Consider the following 23130-nt stretch of genomic DNA (forward strand, 5'->3'; position numbering starts at 1 on the left):
TCAGGGACAATGGTACACAGTACACACATGTTCAATAAAAGTAGGCTATATAGAATGGTTCAATAAACATATTTTAATCATACTCCGAGACAACAGTGTTCTTTCTCTTTGACCCCAATGTGTGTGAGATATCAATATATTTTTCTTCACTGTATATACTGTTGTAGGCTATGCCTATACACAGTATACTATAGATAGAACTATAGTCAACTATACGGTTAAATTGTTCAACAAAATTATTTTACAATAAATTCCTCACAGATACCAGCTGTGTTCTTCTTCCTCTTTGACCTTAATCCAGTGGTTCTCAAAGTGGGGTCCAGGACTCCTTGAGGGGGTCCCAAGGTGGTCCCCTGCAAAATTTGTTATAGCTTAAAAGTCTGTTTAACTTAACTGCTGTGCTGCAACTGAATTTCTCTCAAAGGTCAATAAAGGTCTTATAACCACTTTGTCCCTATATAGGTTTATATTGGCCATTTGAAAATAGCAGATCTAGCCTACAAGCCTAGATCTGCTATTTTCAAAAGATGTATATACGTTTGAAAACTTGTGAAATGGGACATTCTGCATAATGAGTACTTTTACTTTGTGTTGTATTTGTGTAAGTGTATTTTGATAGGTATCAAAATGAAGTATTGGTACCAGTACTTCATGTACTTTTACTCAAGTAATTATTTTATTCCAGACTTTTACTTAGTAGTAATAGTATTTCTACATTGCAGTATTGATACTTTTACTAAGTTGAAAAAAAATAGTAAAAAAAAAAAAAGAGCACTTTTGCCACCACTGTGACTGTATATGAGTGTAGAAAACTACAAGACCCAGTGGTTCGCGCACGTGTTAGGGAGGGAGGGGGGCCAGGATGAGGGATGAGGCGGAGCATCCTCGGTCGTTGACCGGAGAGGAAGCAGAGTATCGGCGGATACACACACTCTGCCTCACCGTCCTCAACTGGAGGAGCGTCCACCTCTGTTCACCCGATGGCAACAGAAGACAAACGGATACCGCCACAGGCGCTATCGGATGCAGACGCTGCTGTGTCGACTCACCACCAGGGCCACAACAATAACAACAACAACAACAACAATAACAACAACAAAGACAGCGAGGGGGGCAGTAGTGACAGTACGACGACGGCCACCACCACCACCAGCAGTGCGACCCCCACGGAGTCGACCGAGACGGCGACGCAGTGCGTCGGCAACGGCACCGGGATCCACCCTGCCGGGGGAAACAACGGCACCGGGATCCACCCTGCAGGGGGAAACAACGGCACCGGGATCCATTCTACCGGGGGAAACAACGGCACCGGGATCCATTCTGCCGGGGGAAACAACGGCACCGGGATCCATCCTGCCGGGAGAAACAACGGCACCGGGATCCATCCCGCCGGGGGAAACAACGGCAAGTGGGTCCGCTTGAACGTCGGCGGCACGGTCTTCCTCACGACGCGGCAGACCCTGCTCAAAGAACAAACTTCGTTTCTTTACAGGCTCTGTCAGCAACAGGACTTGCTGCATTCAGACACGGTAAGTTTAGCATGTAAACTTGAGCCAATTGGGTTTGGTTATCCGTCCAGCTGTTGGAGCCACAATGAAATGAGTTTGTGAGCATCATTCATCATTATCATCATCATCACGATATGATGGTACGAACTAGAAAAAGTGCTCCTCGGAGCACAGGTCTCCGCCAGGTCAGGTAGGTTACTGTGGGGCCAGCAATGATGATGGAATTTGATGAATCTGACAGATCCATCTTGATCACATGACAATAGAGATAATGTGTACCTATTTGCGTGACGTTTTGACAAAATCTGTAGAAGTAATATAAAAAAAATAGTTTTGCAAAAACCAGCCTCCTGGTGGCGCTAAAATAGGGCGATGTCAAAAGGGTGGCATTTGTTCCTCAACGTAGTGCGAATGTGCGTGCAAAGTTTCACCGCAATCGGATGCTGCATTCATGATTTGAGGCATTTTGTTCAAAACAGCCACTCCTGCACACTTTAGAATAGATGTCAATCTTAGTCAATCAGGATGGAATATGAAATATCAAACAGATTCGTCTTGATCACATGACTATACAGATCATGTGTACCAATTTGTGTGAAATCTGGATTAAAATCTGAAGGAGTAATATATTGTTTTACAGAAGTCGGCCTCCTGGTGGCGCTATAAAAGGCGGATGTGAAAAAGTTTTTCCTTGCAGTTATAGGTAAAAACGCGAATCGGTCTGTTATAGCTTAACCATGAGGCTGATTTGAAAAATTTCGAGTGGCATTTCTTCCTCGTGGGAATTCCTAGTGGGAATGTGCGTGCAAACTTTGGAAGCCAATCTTAGCCAATCAGGATGGAATATGAAAAATCTGAAAGACCTGTTTCGCTTAATGACTATAGTATAGAGATACTGTGTACCGATTTGTGTGATGTTTGGACAAAATCTGTACGAGTACTGTAAAAAAAAACGTTTTGCAAAAATCTGCCTCCTAGTGGCGCTATAACAGGCCCATGTGAAAGATTTGGGGCAGAGGTTCTGCTCTGGCATCCAGGGAGTGTGTGTACACAGTTTCGCTGCGACCAAGCCAACGGTGCCGGAGATTAGCTGACAGACGCACGGACGGACGGACGGACGGACGGACGGACAGGGTGCAAAACATAGTCTGACTGATAACAATCAATGTTATCAGTCAGATGTATGGGCACGTGCTGCCTCTTAATGCAGGGAGGGGGTGCACTCACTGTATGTCAAGTTAATGTCTTATGGGAAGAGGGAGAGTTGTTTCCATCACATATGCATGTGATGTGTTGGCTCTAGGCTGCATAAAGTAGACAATGAGGATAATAATGCAATTTTATATTATGCGTCCTCCTGATAGTTTAGTGTCAGACAGTGTGTGCAAGAAAGAGTTGATTTACTGACATTCCTTTGGTGTACTGTTGAGCACGTTGAATATTCCCTGTGACCTTCAACAGCGACAGAACAAATAGCTGTTTCAACTCTGCATAGCAGTCACACACCTATCTATCCTTTTCATTTATACACTACACTGACTCAAACAAACAACCATCCTGAGTCTGACACACAGACATGCAGCAGTAACATACTTGGCCCTTGGCCCCAGTCTTTGTCCGTCTTCTCTTTACCCTCCATCCTCACTCTTTATTTTATACCTGTTGTGCTCTCTTTACCTCACTCCCAGATAAGTCTCCCCTCTTTGCTGTAGGGTTGGGCGATAATAATGTAGGCCTGCCGTACAACATCAGATATCACAATATCCTTTGACCAAATACCTCAATATCTATGTGACTATACTGTGGAAATGACTATATTGGTGCTTTCACAAAATATTTACACAATACGATTTTTTATCAAATCAGTTATGTCTATGTAATTACTAATACTAGTCCATACCCGTGGGGGAATATGCGCACGTGATCTGGCAAATATCAGCTACTCATACTCATAAATAAAACAATATTCACAATTTCACATGGTGGCTATTTGCTCTTAAAGTAATACAATGCAGGTCCACAAATAACGATTTTTCGCAGCCTCTGCTGGTCATTACCGTCACTGCAGGTCGTTCGTTTATTCCTGCGTTACCCAGAATTCCATTTGTTTTCACCGGAAGACAGAAGCGTTTCAAAAAGCGTTCTTTTAATTGTTTTATACTATCTGTGGATCGTTTCTCTTAGCCAGTGGAGCTTTAGTTACGTTGAGCTGTGTTTTCCTTTGCTGTTGTTTTTCGATCTTCAAATCCTACAATCTCTTAAAAACAGTGTGAGATTCCTTTTTGTTATTAGCGCGGTAGTTCCTGGCCAAACAGGAAACCGGTGCGGTAGTTCCTGGCCAAACAGGAAACCGGTGCATTTCCAAAAATGGCCACTGTGTGAATATGGACAATGAGTGAGCACAGAGGTGGGTGATTAGTGTGTGTCTGACTTGCTCATGGGCATTTTTGTAAGGATATCTTAGCTGTTGTGGGGAATTGAACCTGTGACCCTTTTCAGTTACAGGCCTAGGGATGGGTATCGATAGGATTTTATCGATTCCGATTAGATAACAAAAATATCCTCATTCTTTTAAGCGTTAATTGAAGTAAATAGTATTTACTATTACTGTGTATTAGTAGTACCTGAGATAGAGCCAATGTTGAAAGTTTTTGTCCTGCAAATACTGGTGTTTAAATCAACCAAACACAATTGTTCCTGTAAACTAATTTTACATCAATAATTGTCAACTTTAAAGGTCCTTACACACCGGCGAATATGCGAATATACGCAAAATTCGGACTCGTTCCGAATAATTAAAAGACGCTTTTTCGCTTCGCGAAACTGATGTGGACGCTTGCATTGACTTTATAAGGTTTAAAAAAACGTATTTATTCGCATGAATAATTCGCCCCGGTGTGTAAGGACCTTAAGAAATGTAATAAATTGTAACCTCTCATTATTCCATGACAACACAATAGAAAACAGTAGCAGTTAAAGCTTGTTGTATGCTTTATTTATATAGGAGAAATACTGGATCCTTAAATGATTTGAGGGTTTCATCGATTCTGATTCGATTCCCTCATTTCTATGGTTACCCGGTCCCCAGCAATTTGAATTCAGTTGCTATTTGGAACCTAATTTCGATACCCAACCCTACACAGGACCCTCTACCGCCGCCGGGTTGTGACAAAACAGGAGCAGAATTGGACATGCAGGGCTTTCAGAGGAAGACCTCCGGGCCTCGAATGGATCATGACTGTGTTGATGTGATAGTTGATAAGATGAGCCAGGGATCTGCTATCTGTCAGTTAACACTGAACAATCAGTACCTGGAAAGAGAGTGACTTGGTCCCTGAGGGAGACAATGTGCTGAAGGACTGCTGATCCTGCAGCATGAGCTTTTTGCACATGCACATATAGCGAAACAGTGCTGCAGATAGGATTAGGGTACTGTATGTCCAGAAAGCATGCAGCAGATGAGTAAGACATCGTTTTAAATAGAGCTGGTGTTTGTGTGATATAGGCTGTTGTTATAAGACTAGATATCGTCTGAGATTTTGGTCATAATATATAGTATGGCTTAAATGTCTTTTCCTGGTATTAAAGGCTGCATTACAGTAAACTGAGTGAAATGAACAACAAATACAGTACCTAGTCATCTCCAAAATATCATCATATTATCAATAAGACCGAACTACTTGTTAGTAAAAAATTATAAATTGTATCCGCAGCTCTAGTTGGATGCAGTATCCTTAAAAGTCCTCAATGTAATGTCTTCACCCAAGCAGCAGCTTGGGTGAAGACAGGCTTTGTTAGCTCCTGTGGACTTGTTTAGTACACACAGGACTTGTCGTTAAATTACCTAGAGGACAAGAAGTGTGTGTGTGTGACGTGTGTTCTTACTCAAGAGACAGGACGATTTTTATCACCACAGGAGTTCTTTTGTTATCCACTGGCGTCGGCATGGCTCTGTCAAGGAGGATATTGGTGGTCTGTTTTGAACACACATGGTCTGGCTAAGTACAACTCTTAATAGGATTATTACCTTATGTCTGGTTCCTCAGCCCCAACCCGCACCCCCCAAAAACCGTCAATCAACACACACACACACACACACACACACACACACACACACACACACACACACACACACACACACACACACACACACACACACACACACACACACACACACACACACACACACACACACACACTAGAGATGCATGACCTATTCCCTCACAGGCAGTGACACACACATCCCTTGTCTCCGCCAATACTGCTCCTGTTGCTAAAGCTGGCCACCGTATCTGTCCTCACACCAAATCCTCGGTGGTCAGAATATACAGTATACTGTAGTTAACACACAGCAGGCCCTAACCAATTACATTATGTAGAAATGATTCTAGAGATCTGGCATTTAGATGACCTGAGCTGCGGAGACATGACAGGGCAGTCAGTGCAAGGCCTCCAAGACGATAATAACATAATCACATTAGTTGAGGATTGTGATATCTTTGACTGGTATCAAACACCATGGGCATGATTCAGATCAAGTGGACCTTGTTTCAGTCTGTCTTTCTTTATTATTATTGTGTGTGTAGAGAGAGATGACAGTGTAGTGTTAGTGTACAAGTATACATGGTAGGCTTGCGTGATATTGAACAAAGAAATGATCAAAACCTTTATTTGTAGGCCTGTTACTATGTGGTTTAGAAATGTCATTGATCTACATTGCAGAACTATTAGTTTCATAATCAGTTGCACCGCTGTAATGCTGAGTGGTCCTCTGTATTGTACATGTCGCTCATTGACTAAATACACATAACAGACATTTTGTTCTTATGTCATAATTGGGGGGCAAACCATACCAAACCAAACCAAAACCCTGACCACAGTTTGTGTTGTTAGGCTTGTACGTATTTACATGAACCACTTAAACCCTACTTTTTTAACCGGTGTCCCTGGGGGGTCTATACTTGGCACCCTCCTTTTTCCCTCTACACCAAATCTCTTCATCGCAAATAGCAGATCTTTTCACAGAATGTTTGCCTATTATGACATGCCCAGAATAGGGATGCAAGGATTCTTGCGGTTAACTGTGCTTGATATGGCACCATGACAAATACTGTGTTCATATTTACTCTTCTGGGTGAATAAACTGATTTATTTTGCAATTCAGATTCCTTCTATCATCCAGATTCCAGAAAGTAACCCAACCACCCCCCCCCCTCCCCCCCCCCCCCAAATGAGTTTCCTCCTTTGTCCCGGCTTCACAACCTTGCTGTAGATTCCACCACAGGCCCAAACTTGCTTTATCTGCCTATTGGAGCTATACTAGGTCTAATATGAAACAGGGACCGGAGGTGTAAGGACAACTGTTAGAAAGATGTTCTGTTTTTGTTGTTGTCAGCACTGTTGTTGTCAGCACGAAGATAGCCAGTAATTGAGCTTGTTTTTTGTTGTATGCATTGGACTTATCACCGGTCCTCCCTACGCCCAGTTGCAGTTAATCTGATATGTCGTTTTACAAGAGGTCAGTTTTGTACCAATGATTATTATGCGGGTGATAATTTGGTTTTTGATACGGTAGCCACTAGCCAGGGGCCGTGATGCCTCCCACATTGATGAAGAGTAGTTGTCAGTCGCTGACAGCCAGTGACGATGTCATGAATTAAATATTAAGGCTTACTGTAAATCTAATTATAATCCACATTCAGGTCCACATCAATTTCTCACTGCTCTCTCTTCATGTTCAGATTGAAATGACAGGTGTGGTTTCATGCATGCTTCAAGGGTGAACTGCGCGTGTGTGTGTGTGAGTGAGAGAGAGAGATTCTGTGGGTTCTGTGAGAGCGATAACTCATAATTTTCTGTCTCAGCACACGAGCACATTTGCACGTCTGTGCATGTGTGAGACGTCCCTGCCCATGTGTGGGTGTGTGTCTGTACACATAATGCATGCATGTATGCACATAATATAATACATACATTGGCTCTAAAGTATAGAGCCTACAGTACATATACACATTAAAATACACTTTGTTCATTAACTTAACTTTTACGGGTCCCTTTGGTTACATTTGTACACTCTCTGAGTTAAATCAACACTGAGGATTTTACTGTGTGTACACTGTACAGATGTACACACAGCATTTGTCAGAGAGAAATAAACTAACACATTCCTTTGTAGGGGAACAACATTAAATCAACCTATTAGATTTAACTGATTATAAAAAATAATTCATTTTAATAAAATAAACGATTTCTTTGTTTGTTATTATTATTATTATTTTTTTTTTTAATCCAGTAGCATAAAGGGATCGTAAAGTCCAATAGGTCTGCGACAGTTAGCCACTTTCAATGTCATTATAGGTGAAAATGTTCTGAAATGTTCCCAAATAGGGAAAATCTTCAATCTACACCCCATTGCCATGCGACACAATGTGAACTTGTAGATTGGCTATTTTTGCACGACACCATTGAACAAAGTAAATAGGGCTTAAGTTAAGTGGTTAATCAGACTAATGGATTCAGTCGATTATAATGATTGTTTTGCATCTATTTGTTGTTATAGAAAATAAATATAATTTGATTAATCGAAAAAGCAATTGATAGAATAATCACTATGAAAATAATCAAAAGTTGCAGCAAGTTTCTTGTGATCAGAAACTTAATACAATCTATTGACCCTGTAATCCTCCACAACAAATGAAAGGGCCATCCAATGGAGAAAAGAAGAAAAAATAACAGACACAAAGACAATGCGATGCGAGTGTGCGGACTAGCTAACACCAACTCGGGACTCCTTAAGTCACTGCCCTCCACACCTTCCTGTCTAGCATCACGTTCTTGAGCTTTGCAGTGTTGTTAGATCCACTGCCCTCTGCCCAGCCAGACAGACACTAAACTGGAAAGATCTAGAATAGATTAATTAGAGTGAGAGAATTATTAGTATGCAGAATTGCAGATGAATGTCTAAGGCACATGAGAGACAGAGATAAGAGATTAAGACACAAACCGACTGAGAAAGACAAGGGCACAGAGAGGAGAGCAGTGAAAAACATCACTGAGGAGAGGAAAAAGGCGTGCAGTGTTACCCAAACTTTTCATCTTAAACTTACAAAAATACATTCTGAATTAACCACATACTGTAAGCCCTTAGCCCTATATAATAATGAAAATAGCCAATCTACAAGCCCAGTTTTTAAATCTGCTATTTTCACTAATTGCTAATAATGTTTTTAAATGTATAGATTGTTTTATTTCTGAGATTTATTTGACATTTTTTTGAATAGTTTTTTTGAATAGTTTTGTTTTTTAATATTGTTTTAATGTTTGAAAATCTTCTGAAATAAATTAAAAGAATTCTAGGAAACAAAAAATGTTTAATGTAATTTTACTTGAAAATGGACCGCAACCCAAAAATGGGTCCCGTTTGGGAACCACTATTGCAGAATCAAGGAAAGCTGAGGGGACAGAGAGATGAGACGGATAATCAGAAAAGTGAGAGAAGGAGGGTGAGGCAGAAGGATGCTGCCAGCGCAGTACACAGCAGGGAGCCTTCATGGGGAGACACGCACGCACGCACGCAACAGCTTTCCACATCTCCCAGAGCCCTTTAGTCAATGTTAAACTCACACACATGTGGGCAGAACACATGTACAGGAACTATCTTTGTCTTTATACTTGCATAATGGGATATTTGATACTTCTGTTTGTTACTTCTGCACTTACAAAGTTCCTCCTTGATGAATCAGACCATGCATAAAATCAGTCCCACGCGAAGGGGTGAGAAGCCTGCAGTCATAAAAATGCCTGTATAATACTGTGTGTACACACAAGAAATCTGCAGATTAATATTTTTTGTCCGATTTATAAAGCGGCACTTTCGCCTGATTCTGGTTCACAATCATTGTGGAACTTGCAACTATCAGTGGATAGCAAAAATGTGTTTGTAAATCGCTAAGACTTGTGCCTGCCTATGTTTTTCTCCAGCACCGTTGGACCAATCGGCATGAAAAGTTTGTGGGCCCTGGGTAGGCAACCTGGCCTGGTGGAGACCTGCGCTCACTGGAGAGCACTTTTCTTATTAGACCTGTTAGGACAATGGAAAATAAGTCCTACTGCACGAGAACAGCTGTCAATACATGGCATGTGACCATTATGCACAGCTATTATTTATAGCTACCGTACTGTTAATTCATCTACTTGGAAATTATTCTGAATCTCACTTTTCAGCTGTCATGATGTAATGAGCGACACACACAAACTGCAAAGAGAGGAAATCATGTGCCGGGTTGGAAGAATTGCATCTCCAACATACCTGTTGAAAGGCATGAATGTTTTTGTAGTATTCTGCATGCCGCCTCGCCTTGCATAATACGATTATTATCAAGCACCTCGTTGAGACGGTGGACAGACTGGGGGGTTTGACGACTCACATACATTGGGTTGTTAGATACAAAGAGGAAGTGAAAAATCGACTGTCCTACAGATACATATATATTTATATATTTTTAAATGGTAAATTTATATAGTGCCCCTATAATGCCCCTCCTTTCTGCGTGGACAGGTGTCAAGGACCAGTAGTGAAAGGGTCGCGGACCGCTAAAGGTCTGTTGGCGGATAGTTGGGGACCCCTGTTCTAAATGGACCCTCAAGGAGGATTATACCATGTATGTTAACACATTGAATGCCAGTCGCGTATATCTACGCGAACCTATTTAAAGCCGCATCGTGCCAGTCGCGTAGATCTACGCGAACCGCCGATTCCCATTGAAATTGCCCCAGGTGCACTTTCCGAATTTTTTTGATCCATTTCCGTTTCCGGTTTCCGGTCGGAAACAGAATTATTCGGGTTCCGTTTTTTTCGATCGTATCCGCTTCCTGTCTGGGATCCTGTTTAAAACTCGATTTTCTCGGTTGTTGTTTTTCTCCTCGCTGATCACTGTTTAGCGTTGATCGGCTGTATCTTCAAGATGGCGGCTCGCATTTGGAAACTGTTTTCGCTGGCCGTTTCTCACGGATCCGCTGTGTGTTTAGAACCAAATGAACGCGCACTTTTAACTTATTTAGCGAGGTCTGTGGCGACATGAAAAAAACAACAATAAAACGCTGGCACTGGTGAGTACATTATGAGATTAAACTCTGGCATGGAATGTGTTAATAGTTTAGGTAGTGATAGCAGAGAAATCGGTAAGTGGCTGGAGAGAAGCAAAAGGCCTGATTACAGCTCAGCACACAAACGCACGCACGCACGCACGCACGTAAGCATTCATGCATACACATTCGCACGCACACACACACGCACGCGCACGCACGCACGCACGCACGCACGCACGCACGCACGCACGCACGCACGCACGCACGCACGCACGCACGCACACACACACACACACACACACACACACACACACACACACACACACACACACACACACACACACACACACACACACACACACACAGTCACACACGCACAGAGCAGTTCATGAATGCACCAGCCACACGTGGAGCCTTGCTGATTGGCTAACATAAGCGTCCAGAGAAAAGAAAGCTCTGCTCTATTGGAGAGGCTGCTGGAGGCTAATGTCACCCACCAGACATGCAGCCAATAAAAGACCCAGCCATGTGACCACCAGAACATTATACCATTCTATTCTATTCTAGAGACCTAGCTTACATAAAACCAATAGTAGTTGAAGGTGCAGTAAGTGATTTTCTTTTGTTAAAGTAAGTGTTAAATAGCTCTATATTCTGATAATCATTGCTATAAAGTGTATGTGCGGTAACGGGGGTCTCCCCATCTCTCCAGCTCTTTAGTAAACAGAAAATGCATTTTCAGGTCGGGATAACAGTTTGATCTAATCAGGGGAGAGAACTCATACAGAATACAGGATAAACAACTGAAATTGGAAGTGACGACAAATAAATGAGCATACACATTTGAAACTGGAAGCTAATAAATTACTCTCCCTGATTGGATGAAATTAGCAACCCACCTGAAAATGTATTTTCTGTTTATTAGAAGAGCTGGAGAGACGGGGGGAAACCCCTGTTACTGAACAAACACCCCTGTTACTGAACAATGATTACTAACTGAATATAGAGCTTTAACCTTTTTATAAAAACATTTTGTTTTAACCAAAAATTATCACTTACACTACCTTTAAGTAGTGTAAGTTCCTGTGATCCTATAGAAATAAGAAATCAGACCCTATATCAGGTAAGACACACCAGTGTAAGAACCAGCAATGCAGGAAATTCATTAGGTCACATCTAGTGTTCGACTCCTACATCGCACCACCGATCGGACCAATATGTCTGACTCGTCTGGGGCTTTGTCAGAGTACCCGTTGTACCCGTTGTGTCCCTTATATGCCCACATATGGAGATCCCTGATGTCATTAGCATATGCCCATACCCTGTATATTGGCATGCCCATATATGGGCATAGCGGTCGGATCTGTGGTTTTGGACAACCGGATCTCTCTCCATACAGTTTATGCCTATAAATGGGCATATCGGGTTTGTTTATGCTTATGTCTGAGTCATAGTGATATGCCTATATATGGGCGTAACAGGTTTGTTGATGGTTATGTCTGAGTCAGAGTGACGTGGCCGTGGTCCTCCCGGCGTATCGGGTTTGTTTATGGTTATTATGTATGAGTCAGAGTGACCTAATAATAGGATGCTAATAATAAAGTTATTAAATTGATGCTCCAAACAAATAATAGATTATGTATTTTCACTCAAACTGTAGATATCAACTCAAACAAAAATCAGGCTAATTATGACTAACCACCGGCCTTTATGGTAAATGTACTATTTTGTTTTGATAAATAAATTATGAATGTATTATTATCATTCATTATTAATGAATCTTTCCTTCCTTCCTCAACAGGATGAGACAGGAGCCTATGTGATTGACAGAGACCCCACCTACTTTGGTCCCGTTCTCAACTACCTACGGCATGGAAAACTGGTCTTCAACAAGGAGTTGGCAGAGGAAGGTTTGTCTGCTTTGTCTGTGGGAATATAGATACGATCGGGAATGTTTGCTTTGAAATCCTATACAGCCTGGGTGGGTGGTGTTCCAAGTCAGTTTTTGTAAAATATAGTTGTAAAATGCAAATTGGGAAATGCTGTGTAAATATTGTGGAGGTAACACATCTATGTGCATTGTTTTTGTTTCCTCTGTATGTAGTGATTCTTAGTGCTGATTCATATTGATGTATGTATAACGTACAAATGCAACAAGGCATAATGGCTGCTGCCAGCTCACAATTAATTTGGATTCATTTAAACTGCTTTTGTGTTACATGCACTAAGTGCGAGGCGATGAAGCGGCGTGATTTTTCAGTGCAAATAAAATCACCAATCTGAACGAAAGAGGACAAAATGGAAGTTAGATGTGAAATAATCACGTCGCTTTTTCGTATCATTTATTCACGTCGCTCCTGGTGTGTAATGCCGTTTATGAACCAGAGTATATCAAAACTAAACTAAAATGGAAAACAAAAATTTGAATTGAAATAGAACTAATGAAAAATGCAAAACTGTAATAACCTTGGTACGGTCTTCCAGGAGTGTTGGAAGAAGCAGAGTTCTACAACATCACTCCGCTGATTAAACTCATCAAGGACAGGATTATGGAGAGAGACAGTAAGGCCACACAGGTAAGACGAGACGACCGACACACGCAGTCCAAAACAATAAAAAGGTCTAACCCTAAATCAATACGAAAGTTCAGAAGCCAACACCCAAAAGTTATTCAGTTGTAGCAACTACTGGTAGGTTGTCTGCCAAAATGTGGAGTTATGTTCATCTCTGTCATTGTGGTGTATGTGGTCATTTGGTCCTTGGTTTGTCACAGCCTGGGCTCAAATCACAAACATCCCACGGTGACAACAAAAGTTTAACACATGCATATGTCCTACTGTATCTAGGCCTCCATCCAAATAAATACAATGTTAAATGGCAAAGTGGATGCCGTTTTTCTATACACACAAACACACAATTTCACTCTTTGTTTTCCCTTTCTCCCTTTCACAATGTATGCGCGAAACCTTCAGATATTGTCTCCGTTATGAAATGATTCCACCCTTCTTTGCCTTCCTAAAGATGGCTGTGCTGTACATCGTGTTTCTCTGCCTTTCTCTCAACATGTCTCCTCTCAGGTTTATATAATCCTTCTGCCCTTTCACACCATACACCCACTTTACTTGCATTATACAGTGCAGTACAGTACTGTATTTGCTGTTACTACCGGTGGCTTGAGGCTACACTCAAAAATGAAGAACATGCACTGAAGTGTTTTCTTCACATGTGCTGCAGCTAGCTGTTGCTGTTTATTTTTAACTCTATCACTCTTTGTCTTTGTTGGCTTGTTACAGTGGCCTCTTATTCCTCTTCAAATGAAGGCATCTATTCTCAAGCTGTTTTCATAATTCCTTTAAGTCCTATACTGACACACACACACACACACACACACACGCACACGCACACGCACACGCACACGCACACGCACACGCACACGCACACGCACACGCACACGCACACGCACACACTCACACACACGCACATACTGTATACCAACAGCTCTCTTCCTCTGTAAATGGCATTCTCTTACTGCTGGTGCCACCCTCACACTAGTATGACTCTCTCTTTCACACATACTGTATATATCCAAGCCCTCTGCATGCAGATCTTTGTTCCAAGTCCAACCCTATCCTACGCCAGCTGATTTCATTAGTTCAGTACACATTCAATAAGAAATATGGAAGTCAAGCCAGTGTTTTTGTAGTGTTCTTGTTGGAATGAAAGGTATCCCTCTCTCCACTCATTATAGTTCATGGTCCGGAAATGAGATGGTGACAAAATCATATGCATACTGTATATACGCTGCAAGTAAAATATGGCCTCAACTCTTCTCATTGACTCACTCTCCATCCCTCTCTCCCTCCCTTTCTCGTTCTCTCTCCCTCTCCAGCAGGTACCGCCCAAGCATGTGTACCGGGTGCTGCAGTGCCAGGAGGAGGAGTTAACCCAGATGGTGTCCACCATGTCGGACGGCTGGAAGTTTGAGCAGGTCAGCGTGCGTACCTGCAGAAAGCCCCGCACCGGACTGCTCTGGACTGTGGGTTGGACTCGCTGCTGCTGCTGTGTCCCCCCCCCCCCCCCTTTCAACCTTTGACCCCCCTGATCCCTGATCTGACTCTATCCCCCAACCCACCACCCACTATCTGCACTCCAGAAAAACCCTTGGGGCTGACCGCCACTCCTATCACCCCCCCTAGAGATCCTTTATGGCAGTAGTACCCAAACCTGGTCCTGTGGGATGCCCGATGCTGCTGGTTCTCAATCTAACCAGGCAGTTAAATGTGTTCATCTGGTGTCGAAGATCGGACTAGTCCCTAATTAGACAGCTAGTATACAAGGACACAAGGTGAACGCAATGAACCTCCTGTTAGGACAGAAAACCAGCAGTATGTCTAAGTTTGCAATAATTAATATAACGAATTAACTCACATATTTATGGCACGCTTAATTTTATGGATTTATGGGTGTTACAAGATTTCCTGTTGTTGTTAATGTGCTTTGCCTTTCCCCCTTAAAACCCAGATATAGGTCCTTAACGTACAAACCGCCCCGACCTCGCTAGCCTTTTATCTTGTGGACAGCTTAAGTGTTACGCATGCCAACAGTGGATCCACACATCTAGACCCCCCTATGCTTCCAACCCAGATTCCCCAGGAGTCACACCTCCCACCCCGGGCCTTTCCAGCACATTGAGACCCTCCTAGCGATGTCCCACTGCTTTCGCATTTCAGCTAGATTGCATGAATGCTGTTCATGTGTGATTTTGGTCGTTCTGAATTCCTCCAAAAACCTGTGTATATGACCGTTGTGCTCCTTGAGCCCAGTGTTGTAATGACAGAATATCCTTCCTGCATGAGAAAAGGTGTCCCATCTGTTCTCTCTTTATGTCCATCTATTTTCTCATGTCTGTCATTGTCTGTCCTTCCCTCGTTCTCTCTCACACATTCAATTTGTCTCTTTACCCGTCTCCTGTGTTTCCTGGTATCTCTCACTTTCTTTCTACACCCGTCTCTCTTCCTTTGTCCTCTTTTTTGTCAATCTTAGTACATTTTCTTTTCCTCTCATTCTCTCTCTCATTCTGTCTCATTATCTCTCTCTCTCTCTCTCTCTCTCTCTCTCTCTCTCTCTCTCTCTCTCTCTCTCTCTCTCTCTCTCTCTCTCTCTCTCTCTCTCTCTCTCTCTCTCTCTCTCTCTCTCTCTCCCTCGCTCTCTCTCTCTCTCTCCCTATACCTTTATATGTCTCTCACTCTCTCATTCGGTCTCCTCCAGATGGTGAACATTGGGTCTTCATACAGCTACGGGACCGAGGACCAGGCTGAGTTCCTGTGCGTTGTGTCCAAGGAGCTACACACAACTGGTTCTGGACTGGGCACTGAGCAGAGCCACAAGACCAAGGTGAGACCCTACACACACACACACACACACACACACACACACACACACACACACACACACACACACACACACACACACACACACAGGAGAACAACTTTACCATATCCTCTGTGTGTATGTGTGTGTGTGTGTGTGTGTGTGTGTGTGTGTGTCTATTAGAGAGTTGCGCCAATGAGGGGTCAGAAACAGTGTCGGTCACGTGGTTCATGTAACTGGAAATAGTGACAAGGAGCCGTCGACTTCAATGCATTCCATGAACTTCCGGTTTAGGGATTTGTCACTATTCGCCAATAGACGGCTATGTAGAAGACCTGGCCCGAAGAAGTGAACAGAGTTGGCGTAACTCTCTAATAGATGGCACTGGTTCATATGAGTGTGCTTTGACCCCACCCTCTCCACTGAAAACACGCCTCTCAATTCACCGAGCACATTCACTTCCATCATTTCACACTTCACTCATTGACAGTCTGTCTGTCTGTCTGTCTGTCACATCTATCTCTCCTGCGTCTCTGTCTGTCTACGTCTTGTAATGTCTCCATCTGTATATATTTATCAATGCATATCAGTCTCTTTGTCACAGTCTCACTGTCTCTACTATCTCTACATCGGTAATTCACTGTATGTTTGTCTATACAGAATCTGTTATCTTAGTTGGCCCCGTTAACAATACCCTATCTGCTCTGCCCTCTGGTCCCATGACCGAACATGCATTTACCTACTTATTTATGGAATCGTGGACTTCTTGTGAGAAAAACATAAAAAAAAACAGTACGTTTCCTTTTGACATTTTTATTAGACCACCGTGTAGCGCAGAGACGATATGGTCGTTCCCAAGTACTGATACGGGGCTATAGCTCATTCTGTCCTGCACACTGACAATCATCAATACATTATGTTCATTTTTTTTGTCGCTGTCAATATTTTTGTTTGTTTGTTTTTTTGGTTCGTTTTTTTGTTCTGTATCTTTTTCTTTCTTTCTTTTTTCCCCCCATAATACAAAAAACGGAAGGCGTTGGAGACGCCAGAGGAGGAATCAGCGAAGGAGGAGCAGGAGGAGGTGGCAGGGAGCGATGCGACACCGAATGAGTGGCTGAGAGAATGAGAGAACCGTGTGTCATTGTTCCCAAACAGAGAGGCATGCGTGGGTGAGGCAAACCACACTAGACTAACCGTAGTTGCTAGTGGGCAGTCCCAGTGGGATGTAGTGTGAGAATCTGAGTGATGTCATGAAGGACCCAGAGTTTTCCATGGCATAGCATTGAAACAATAATAGTTTGACACCTTGCATGTGTAAAATATTCACTATTTGAAAAATAAATGACACCCCTGCTTACAAAAGGGTTATTGGTTATGAAATACAGTACATTATCATTTACATTAAATTAGCACAGCATCTTTAGTTTTTAAAATATTGGCATATATATTATAATATTGTTGGGAACTAAATTCATGTATTGATAAAGTTTTAAATGTGAAAATTCATCACTGCATTGTTAAATCTGAAATCTGAAAATGCATCACTGTATTGTTTTGCCAACTCCTAACTTTCAAATGTTTTTGCTTATTCAATTGATATAGAATTCTCAGGCCCACATAGGCCTAACTGCAACCGAATGAAGGTCATTTAGCTGCAGATGTCATTGTGCTTGGGTTGCAGAGCACACAGCTGCAAAAGCATTAGCAGGAGGGGGAATTACCACCAGCTAAATGCAGTTAAATTCAGGCCATGGCTGCTGGTAGGATGGTCTGTTCTTGCCAGTCAATTAGGCAACCATCATTCAGAGGTTATTTTTCTCAAACTCCTGTCTTCTTAGTGAAATTGCGAATATGGCTTCTTGTGTACCAGGGAATCTAACAACCACTGTGGCTGGTGGTTGAAAATGTCATGTCCCTGATCATTTGCATGACCTATACCAGCCTGTCTGTTTCTGTGTGCGCACGCGTGTGCAAATGTGTACTTGTGAGTGTGTGTATATGAAAGGTCTGCGTGCAAATGTGTGAGTGTGTGTGTGTGAGTGTGTGTGTGTGTGTGAGTGTGTGTGTGTGTGTGTGTGTGTGTGTGTGTGCGTGTGTGTGCGTGTGTGTGTGCGTGTGTGTGCGTGCGTGTGCGTGTGTTTGTGCGTGTGTGCGTGTGTGTGCGTGTGTGTGTGTGTGTGTGTGTGTGTGTGTGTGTGTGCGCTCCCTGGCTGGTCCAGCATTGAGTTGACACAGCCTGGCTCTGTGATATTGATCCAAGCCTGGCTCCTCCCTGAGTGGTTCTCATTACAAATGCTGTGACATGGAATAACCCTGACCTTACCCACTTAATCCTTATGTTATACTTTGGCTGTGAATTCAGCACAATGGACCATAACCTTTTACCTGTACTGTTAACAATCATGTTATTAAAGTATGCGCAGCAGATACACAAGTTAAACCTCTTTTTCATATAGCACAATACATACATACATACGAAAATCTGCTTGACAGAAAATACACAAAAGAAATCTCATGTTTTCAACGTAAAATCTTTTCTAAAAAGTGTTTGATTTTTTCATAATTTTCACTCTGTTATCAAGTGACAGCACATTAATTTTTTCATATCAACCTGTTGCCATTCTCTCATCATCAACAACATCAGAGCCCTGACATAGTTTGGAATGTAAAAGAACTAAAGACAGCTGTACTGTGCTGCCGTTTAGTATTTGAACTGCTCTTACACGGCTATGCGTTTATAACACCTAATTTCTTGTTTTCCCTTCTCTTGTTTTGACAGCTTTTCCAGATCCATGGGTCCCGCATGTAGAAAATGGAAGGATTTGAGGGGGGATGGACAAGTTTTTTTTTCTTTTTCGAGCTTGTCATTATGATTAATTACGTCATTATGACATAATTGACATTATGTACATTTTATGATTGTGTGTCATCAAGTCAACAGATCACCATTTGACAGGATTTGTGTGTAGTGCTAGCAGTAATACATACCGTTATAAATACCCTTTGGTGAAACATTTTAGTTTATCACTAAGAAAGATCCGCTGAGTTTAGTATTACATGTATAGTGTTTATCTATTCCTGCCAAGGATGGTAGTGAAGCTTAGTAAATCATGACCAAAGATCATGACCAAAGTAAAGTGCTAAGAAACAAAGAGGTACTGAGCCAAAATATGAAGAATAATCACAATAACAAAAATACTGTATTGGCCTCTAATATTGGACAAGCTTGCCATGCAGAATGTTAAGACATTAAAGGGACACAATCACGCTATTGATGTGCATTCCAGGTAATTGTTGATGGATATCATATTCTGTAGAAACAATATTTATTATACAATCCGTACTGACATACATCATTTTACCCCTTTCTGTCTGTTTTTCAGCCTTTCTCTGTGTTTTCTGAAGTCAGGATCACTATTTTGTCTTAAACACAGCGAACAAGGATGAGGCCACGGCCACCAAGAGTAGCAGTAAAACAGTTAGTAAGGGTTGTCGTTTTCAAAGTCACATTTACCCCAGTGACATAGGATCATTGACTGCTGTATGGCACTTGATGGATTTCCGAGAGGACTAATAAACTATATCTATCTATCCAACCAATCATCTATTTATTCAGCACGGCTTTGGTGGCATTTCAGAGACTGACTGCTCCATTTTATGCTAATGGTACACTAGCCACAGTACAGGTGTCATTAGCTTGGCTGCTTTGGATTATGTCAGAACAAGACAGTTACCAAATGAAGAAATTAGAATGACAAAAGTGCACATAACTATAATTCCGCAACAGAACATAATCACACAGTGAAATCCTCTGTGTTCATTTAACTTTGGAGTTATGGGTCCTTTCAGATCCATTTACACACCCAACTCCCAAGTTAAATTAATGTTGAGGATTTTGCTGTGAAGGGGGACATTAGCTGCGATTGTAGGGTGTCATGTTCTGTCCTAGAATCAGACACCAAGTCACTGTCCTACAAAGTAGAGAGGAAGGATAGCCAGGCTGCCAGCCATCCCATTACACCCACCACACACATTTACACAGATAGTATTAAAAAAGATGCACACTACAGTACATCTCTATCTGGCGGCATGTGGCTCAGGAGGTAGAGCGACCATTTGGGAATCTGAAGGTCCCTGGTTCGATCCCCCCTCTAGGCTTAGTGTTGTAGTGTCCTTGAGTAAGACAGTTATTACTAAACACTCCCTGGGCGCTGGATTAATAATGCCCACTGCTCCTAATAGTTAGAAGGGGTAAATGCAGAGACAATAATCCAGATATGTGCAAATGTACTTGGCAAATACCCGATTACCTCAAGAACTACTAAAGGAGACTCAATTATCTCTGTCACAGAAACAGCCAGGCTGACATGTACACCACATTTTATTCCGAAAGACACATAACAGCGTCTTCACCCTCATTACACAAATGACCAGTCTCACACAAATGCACTCACGTTGTTTCATGCTGGGACAAGCGTGCTCCCTGAGGCATGCGCATGCTCAGCAGCAGTGGCAGCAGTGTTCTCTTTCTCTCTTAAGCATGCATACTCTCTCTCTCACCCTGGCGAGACTCCAGAGTCAGCCTTAGCCCCCGGCTGACAGATAGTGTGTGTGACAAAGTGAGAGAGAGAGAGAGAGGTTGGTGAGAGAGGAAAGGCTTGGACAGAAAGAGAGAGATAGATAATGCAGAAATGGAGTTAGGTTGGATTTAGGAGGGACTGTAAAAGATAAAGACTGAGGCACCTCTGCTCTCTTTATTATTCGTTCTGTTTTGCCTTAGGAAGACTGAACATGTCTCCAATAATGTATAGTCCCACACATGGCAGGTCTGCTTCAGCATACGCTGACACTAGGTCTTCCATTGTACATAAGCAGACACCACTGTATTGTGTATGGTTGTTTTGTGTAATTCAACAATGCTATAGGGAAGTCCTGTGGGCCCCAGACTGCTGCTGGGTTTTCTATGCTGCCAGATAGTTAATTGCTTTCACGTGGTGTCCCAGGTCTAAATTAGGCCCTGATTAGATGGCTATAATGAACGCCAGCAGTACTCTAGTTCCCCAGGAGAAAGAACTGAAAACCTGCTGGTATACATTAATCCTTTAGCCAAATTGAGAAATAAATGTCAGCACCTCCTGTGTGCCCCCTGCTGGCTGGCAGTGTGACTGGCAATATCACACTGCCTGAAGAACATCCCAATCAGAGCCCAGTATTATAGGCAGTAGGCAAGCATACATTCTGTTTAATTTAGGCAATAGGCAATCAATAATAGGATGGGAGACAGACAATCTAGGATTAATTACGATTTTTTAAATAATCTTACGGGAAAAGTGTATGTGTTGATGTAAAGATTAGTTGGAGGAATTAAGACTGGAGTTAAGGGGATTGTGCATTTACTATTTAGTAGTGTCAACTTTTTCTGGCTACACATAGGGATCATTGGGTGCCTTGATTTCATGCAGTAAAAAAACTACATAACCATTAGTGTAGATGTCATTACACAGATTTTCTTTTAAAAGCTGTAAACGTGCAGTTTATTTTCATTCTCACATTCCCATAGGCTGGGAGTGTGAGTTAGCATTAATCCAAACTCAAGCTGTCATTTGTGTGTGTGCGTGTGTGCGTTTTTGCTGTCACGGTGTTCAGAGTGGTATTTCTGTGTACATATGGTAAACCAGGCTTAGTAAATCATCAATAGAATTGGTTACTTTGTATAGTTTTGTGTTATTTCTAAATGGGGATGTGGGAAAGATAAGGAAACTACAAGGACACACAGGCAGTGCACAGGGACCATTCAGTGTGCAGAGTAGCCATGGCTTTTTTCATATATATATATATATATATATATATATATATATATATATCGTGATATATATCATATATATCGTGTGTGTATGTATGTCTAGGCCGTTCCCCTGAATTTGATGCTGTTTATGCACAAAGGTTTTAGGTATTGGGTTGTTTATTTTCATGAGGATTTGAATTCAGTTGATTTTTAAATGTCACTGTAAAAATAATTTGTGTACAGTTTATCTGGGCGTGGCTTTTTTCTTTTCTTTTTTGTTTTACCTTTTTTATACTTGAATAGCTTTTATTTTTGTAGCCACTACTAGAAATACAAGCCAAGTGTTCCCCATGATCACAGAGGGAATTATTTGTTCCAAAGGGTTTTAAATGTGTGATTATATTGATTCAGTTTTGTAATGTTCCATATGCATGAGCTGATCCCATTTGTTTCTATACATATTCAACAATACAGTACATAACTGATAGCCTCTCCTAAAATAAGCGTTTATGTACCAAACAAATGGGTTGCTGGATCCAAACTGAATTGTTCCATTTGTATACAATGTGTAGATTTATCACTGCTGTACAGTAAAATGTCTGTTTTCACATTCCATGTTCAAAGGAATAAATAGCATTGTTTTGTTTTTCTTCCAGAAATCAGTAAAATTGTGTTATTGTGATTTTAGTTTGTTTATGGTAGTTTAAGTCCTCAATGTGTTCCAACAACAATATGAGGGGACAAATATTCATTATGGAATAAGAGCCTGCCACCAAGGAGTCAAGAGAACATACTGCCATTTTGGAAAAGTGACACCAAAACCAGACTGTAACATTATGCTCGCTGGTGAAACACAGAAATTCCTACTTTTTTGCTCATAGGTTAAGTTGTTCCAATTGGGGAGAGAGTTTTGCAGACTGCAGAAACAAAAACTTAAACAAAACAAAACATAAAAATGTTTCTTTGTTTTGTGTGGGAGAAATGACAAAGTGGCAATAACGTTATAGTCTTGTATTTTGTCAGTCTGCAACAGGCCTTTTAACACCTCAAATAAACCATTATGCTCAGTGACATTTTTTCAGTATGTCATGTATGTACAGCATAGTCATTTCATAAGTCCTCCACAACAAAGCCACTTCATACTGTATGTCCTGCACAACATAAAGTCATTTCATATGTCATTGTCCTGTACAACATAGTCACTTCATATATCCTGCACAACAAAGTTACTTCATACTGTACATTATGTCCTGTACATTTAATTTTATTTGTCCTGTACAGAAAAGTAATTTCATAAGTTCTACACAACATAGTCATTTCATTTATAATTATGTGAAAGAAGATGAAATCTGTTGATTTATTGTACATGAAAGTCACTAT

The 23130-nt window shown here is 41.7% G+C and overlaps 1 protein-coding gene across 6 annotated transcripts; it reads left to right on the forward strand.

Annotated features, from left to right (window-relative positions):
- The first annotated feature begins 925 nt into the window (after nt 1–925).
- kctd17 (potassium channel tetramerization domain containing 17) lies at nt 926–23130 on the forward strand. 6 transcript variants are annotated; one of them, XM_080456111.1, is made up of 7 exons: nt 926–1529; nt 12397–12505; nt 13080–13171; nt 14485–14631; nt 15864–15989; nt 16999–17134; nt 18745–23130. In XM_080456111.1, the coding sequence occupies exons 1-6, from the start codon at nt 981–983 to the stop codon at nt 17089–17091; spliced, it is 1116 nt and encodes a 371-aa protein (XP_080312237.1). In that variant the 5' UTR covers nt 926–980; the 3' UTR covers nt 17092–17134; nt 18745–23130. The 6 variants fall into 6 exon arrangements, with proteins under 6 accessions (XP_080312237.1, XP_080312239.1, XP_080312238.1 ...); XM_080456113.1 differs by having other exon boundaries at nt 14485–14583; XM_080456112.1 differs by having other exon boundaries at nt 14488–14631.

Source organism: Gymnoscopelus braueri (genome assembly GCF_963280865.1).
Source record: "Gymnoscopelus braueri genome assembly, chromosome: 17".
NCBI classification, from domain to species: domain Eukaryota; kingdom Metazoa; phylum Chordata; class Actinopteri; order Myctophiformes; family Myctophidae; genus Gymnoscopelus; species Gymnoscopelus braueri.

Bases quoted from the DNA above. Each gene is read 5' to 3' on its own strand.
- kctd17 (XM_080456111.1), top strand. From the start codon at position 981: ATGGCAACAGAAGACAAACGGATACCGCCACAGGCGCTATCGGATGCA. The intron at 1,530-12,396 runs GTAAGTTTAGCA...CTTCCTCAACAG, and splicing joins ACTTGCTGCATTCAGACACG to GATGAGACAGGAGCCTATGT. The intron at 15,990-16,998 runs GTGAGACCCTAC...AAAAAACGGAAG, and splicing joins AGCAGAGCCACAAGACCAAG to GCGTTGGAGACGCCAGAGGA.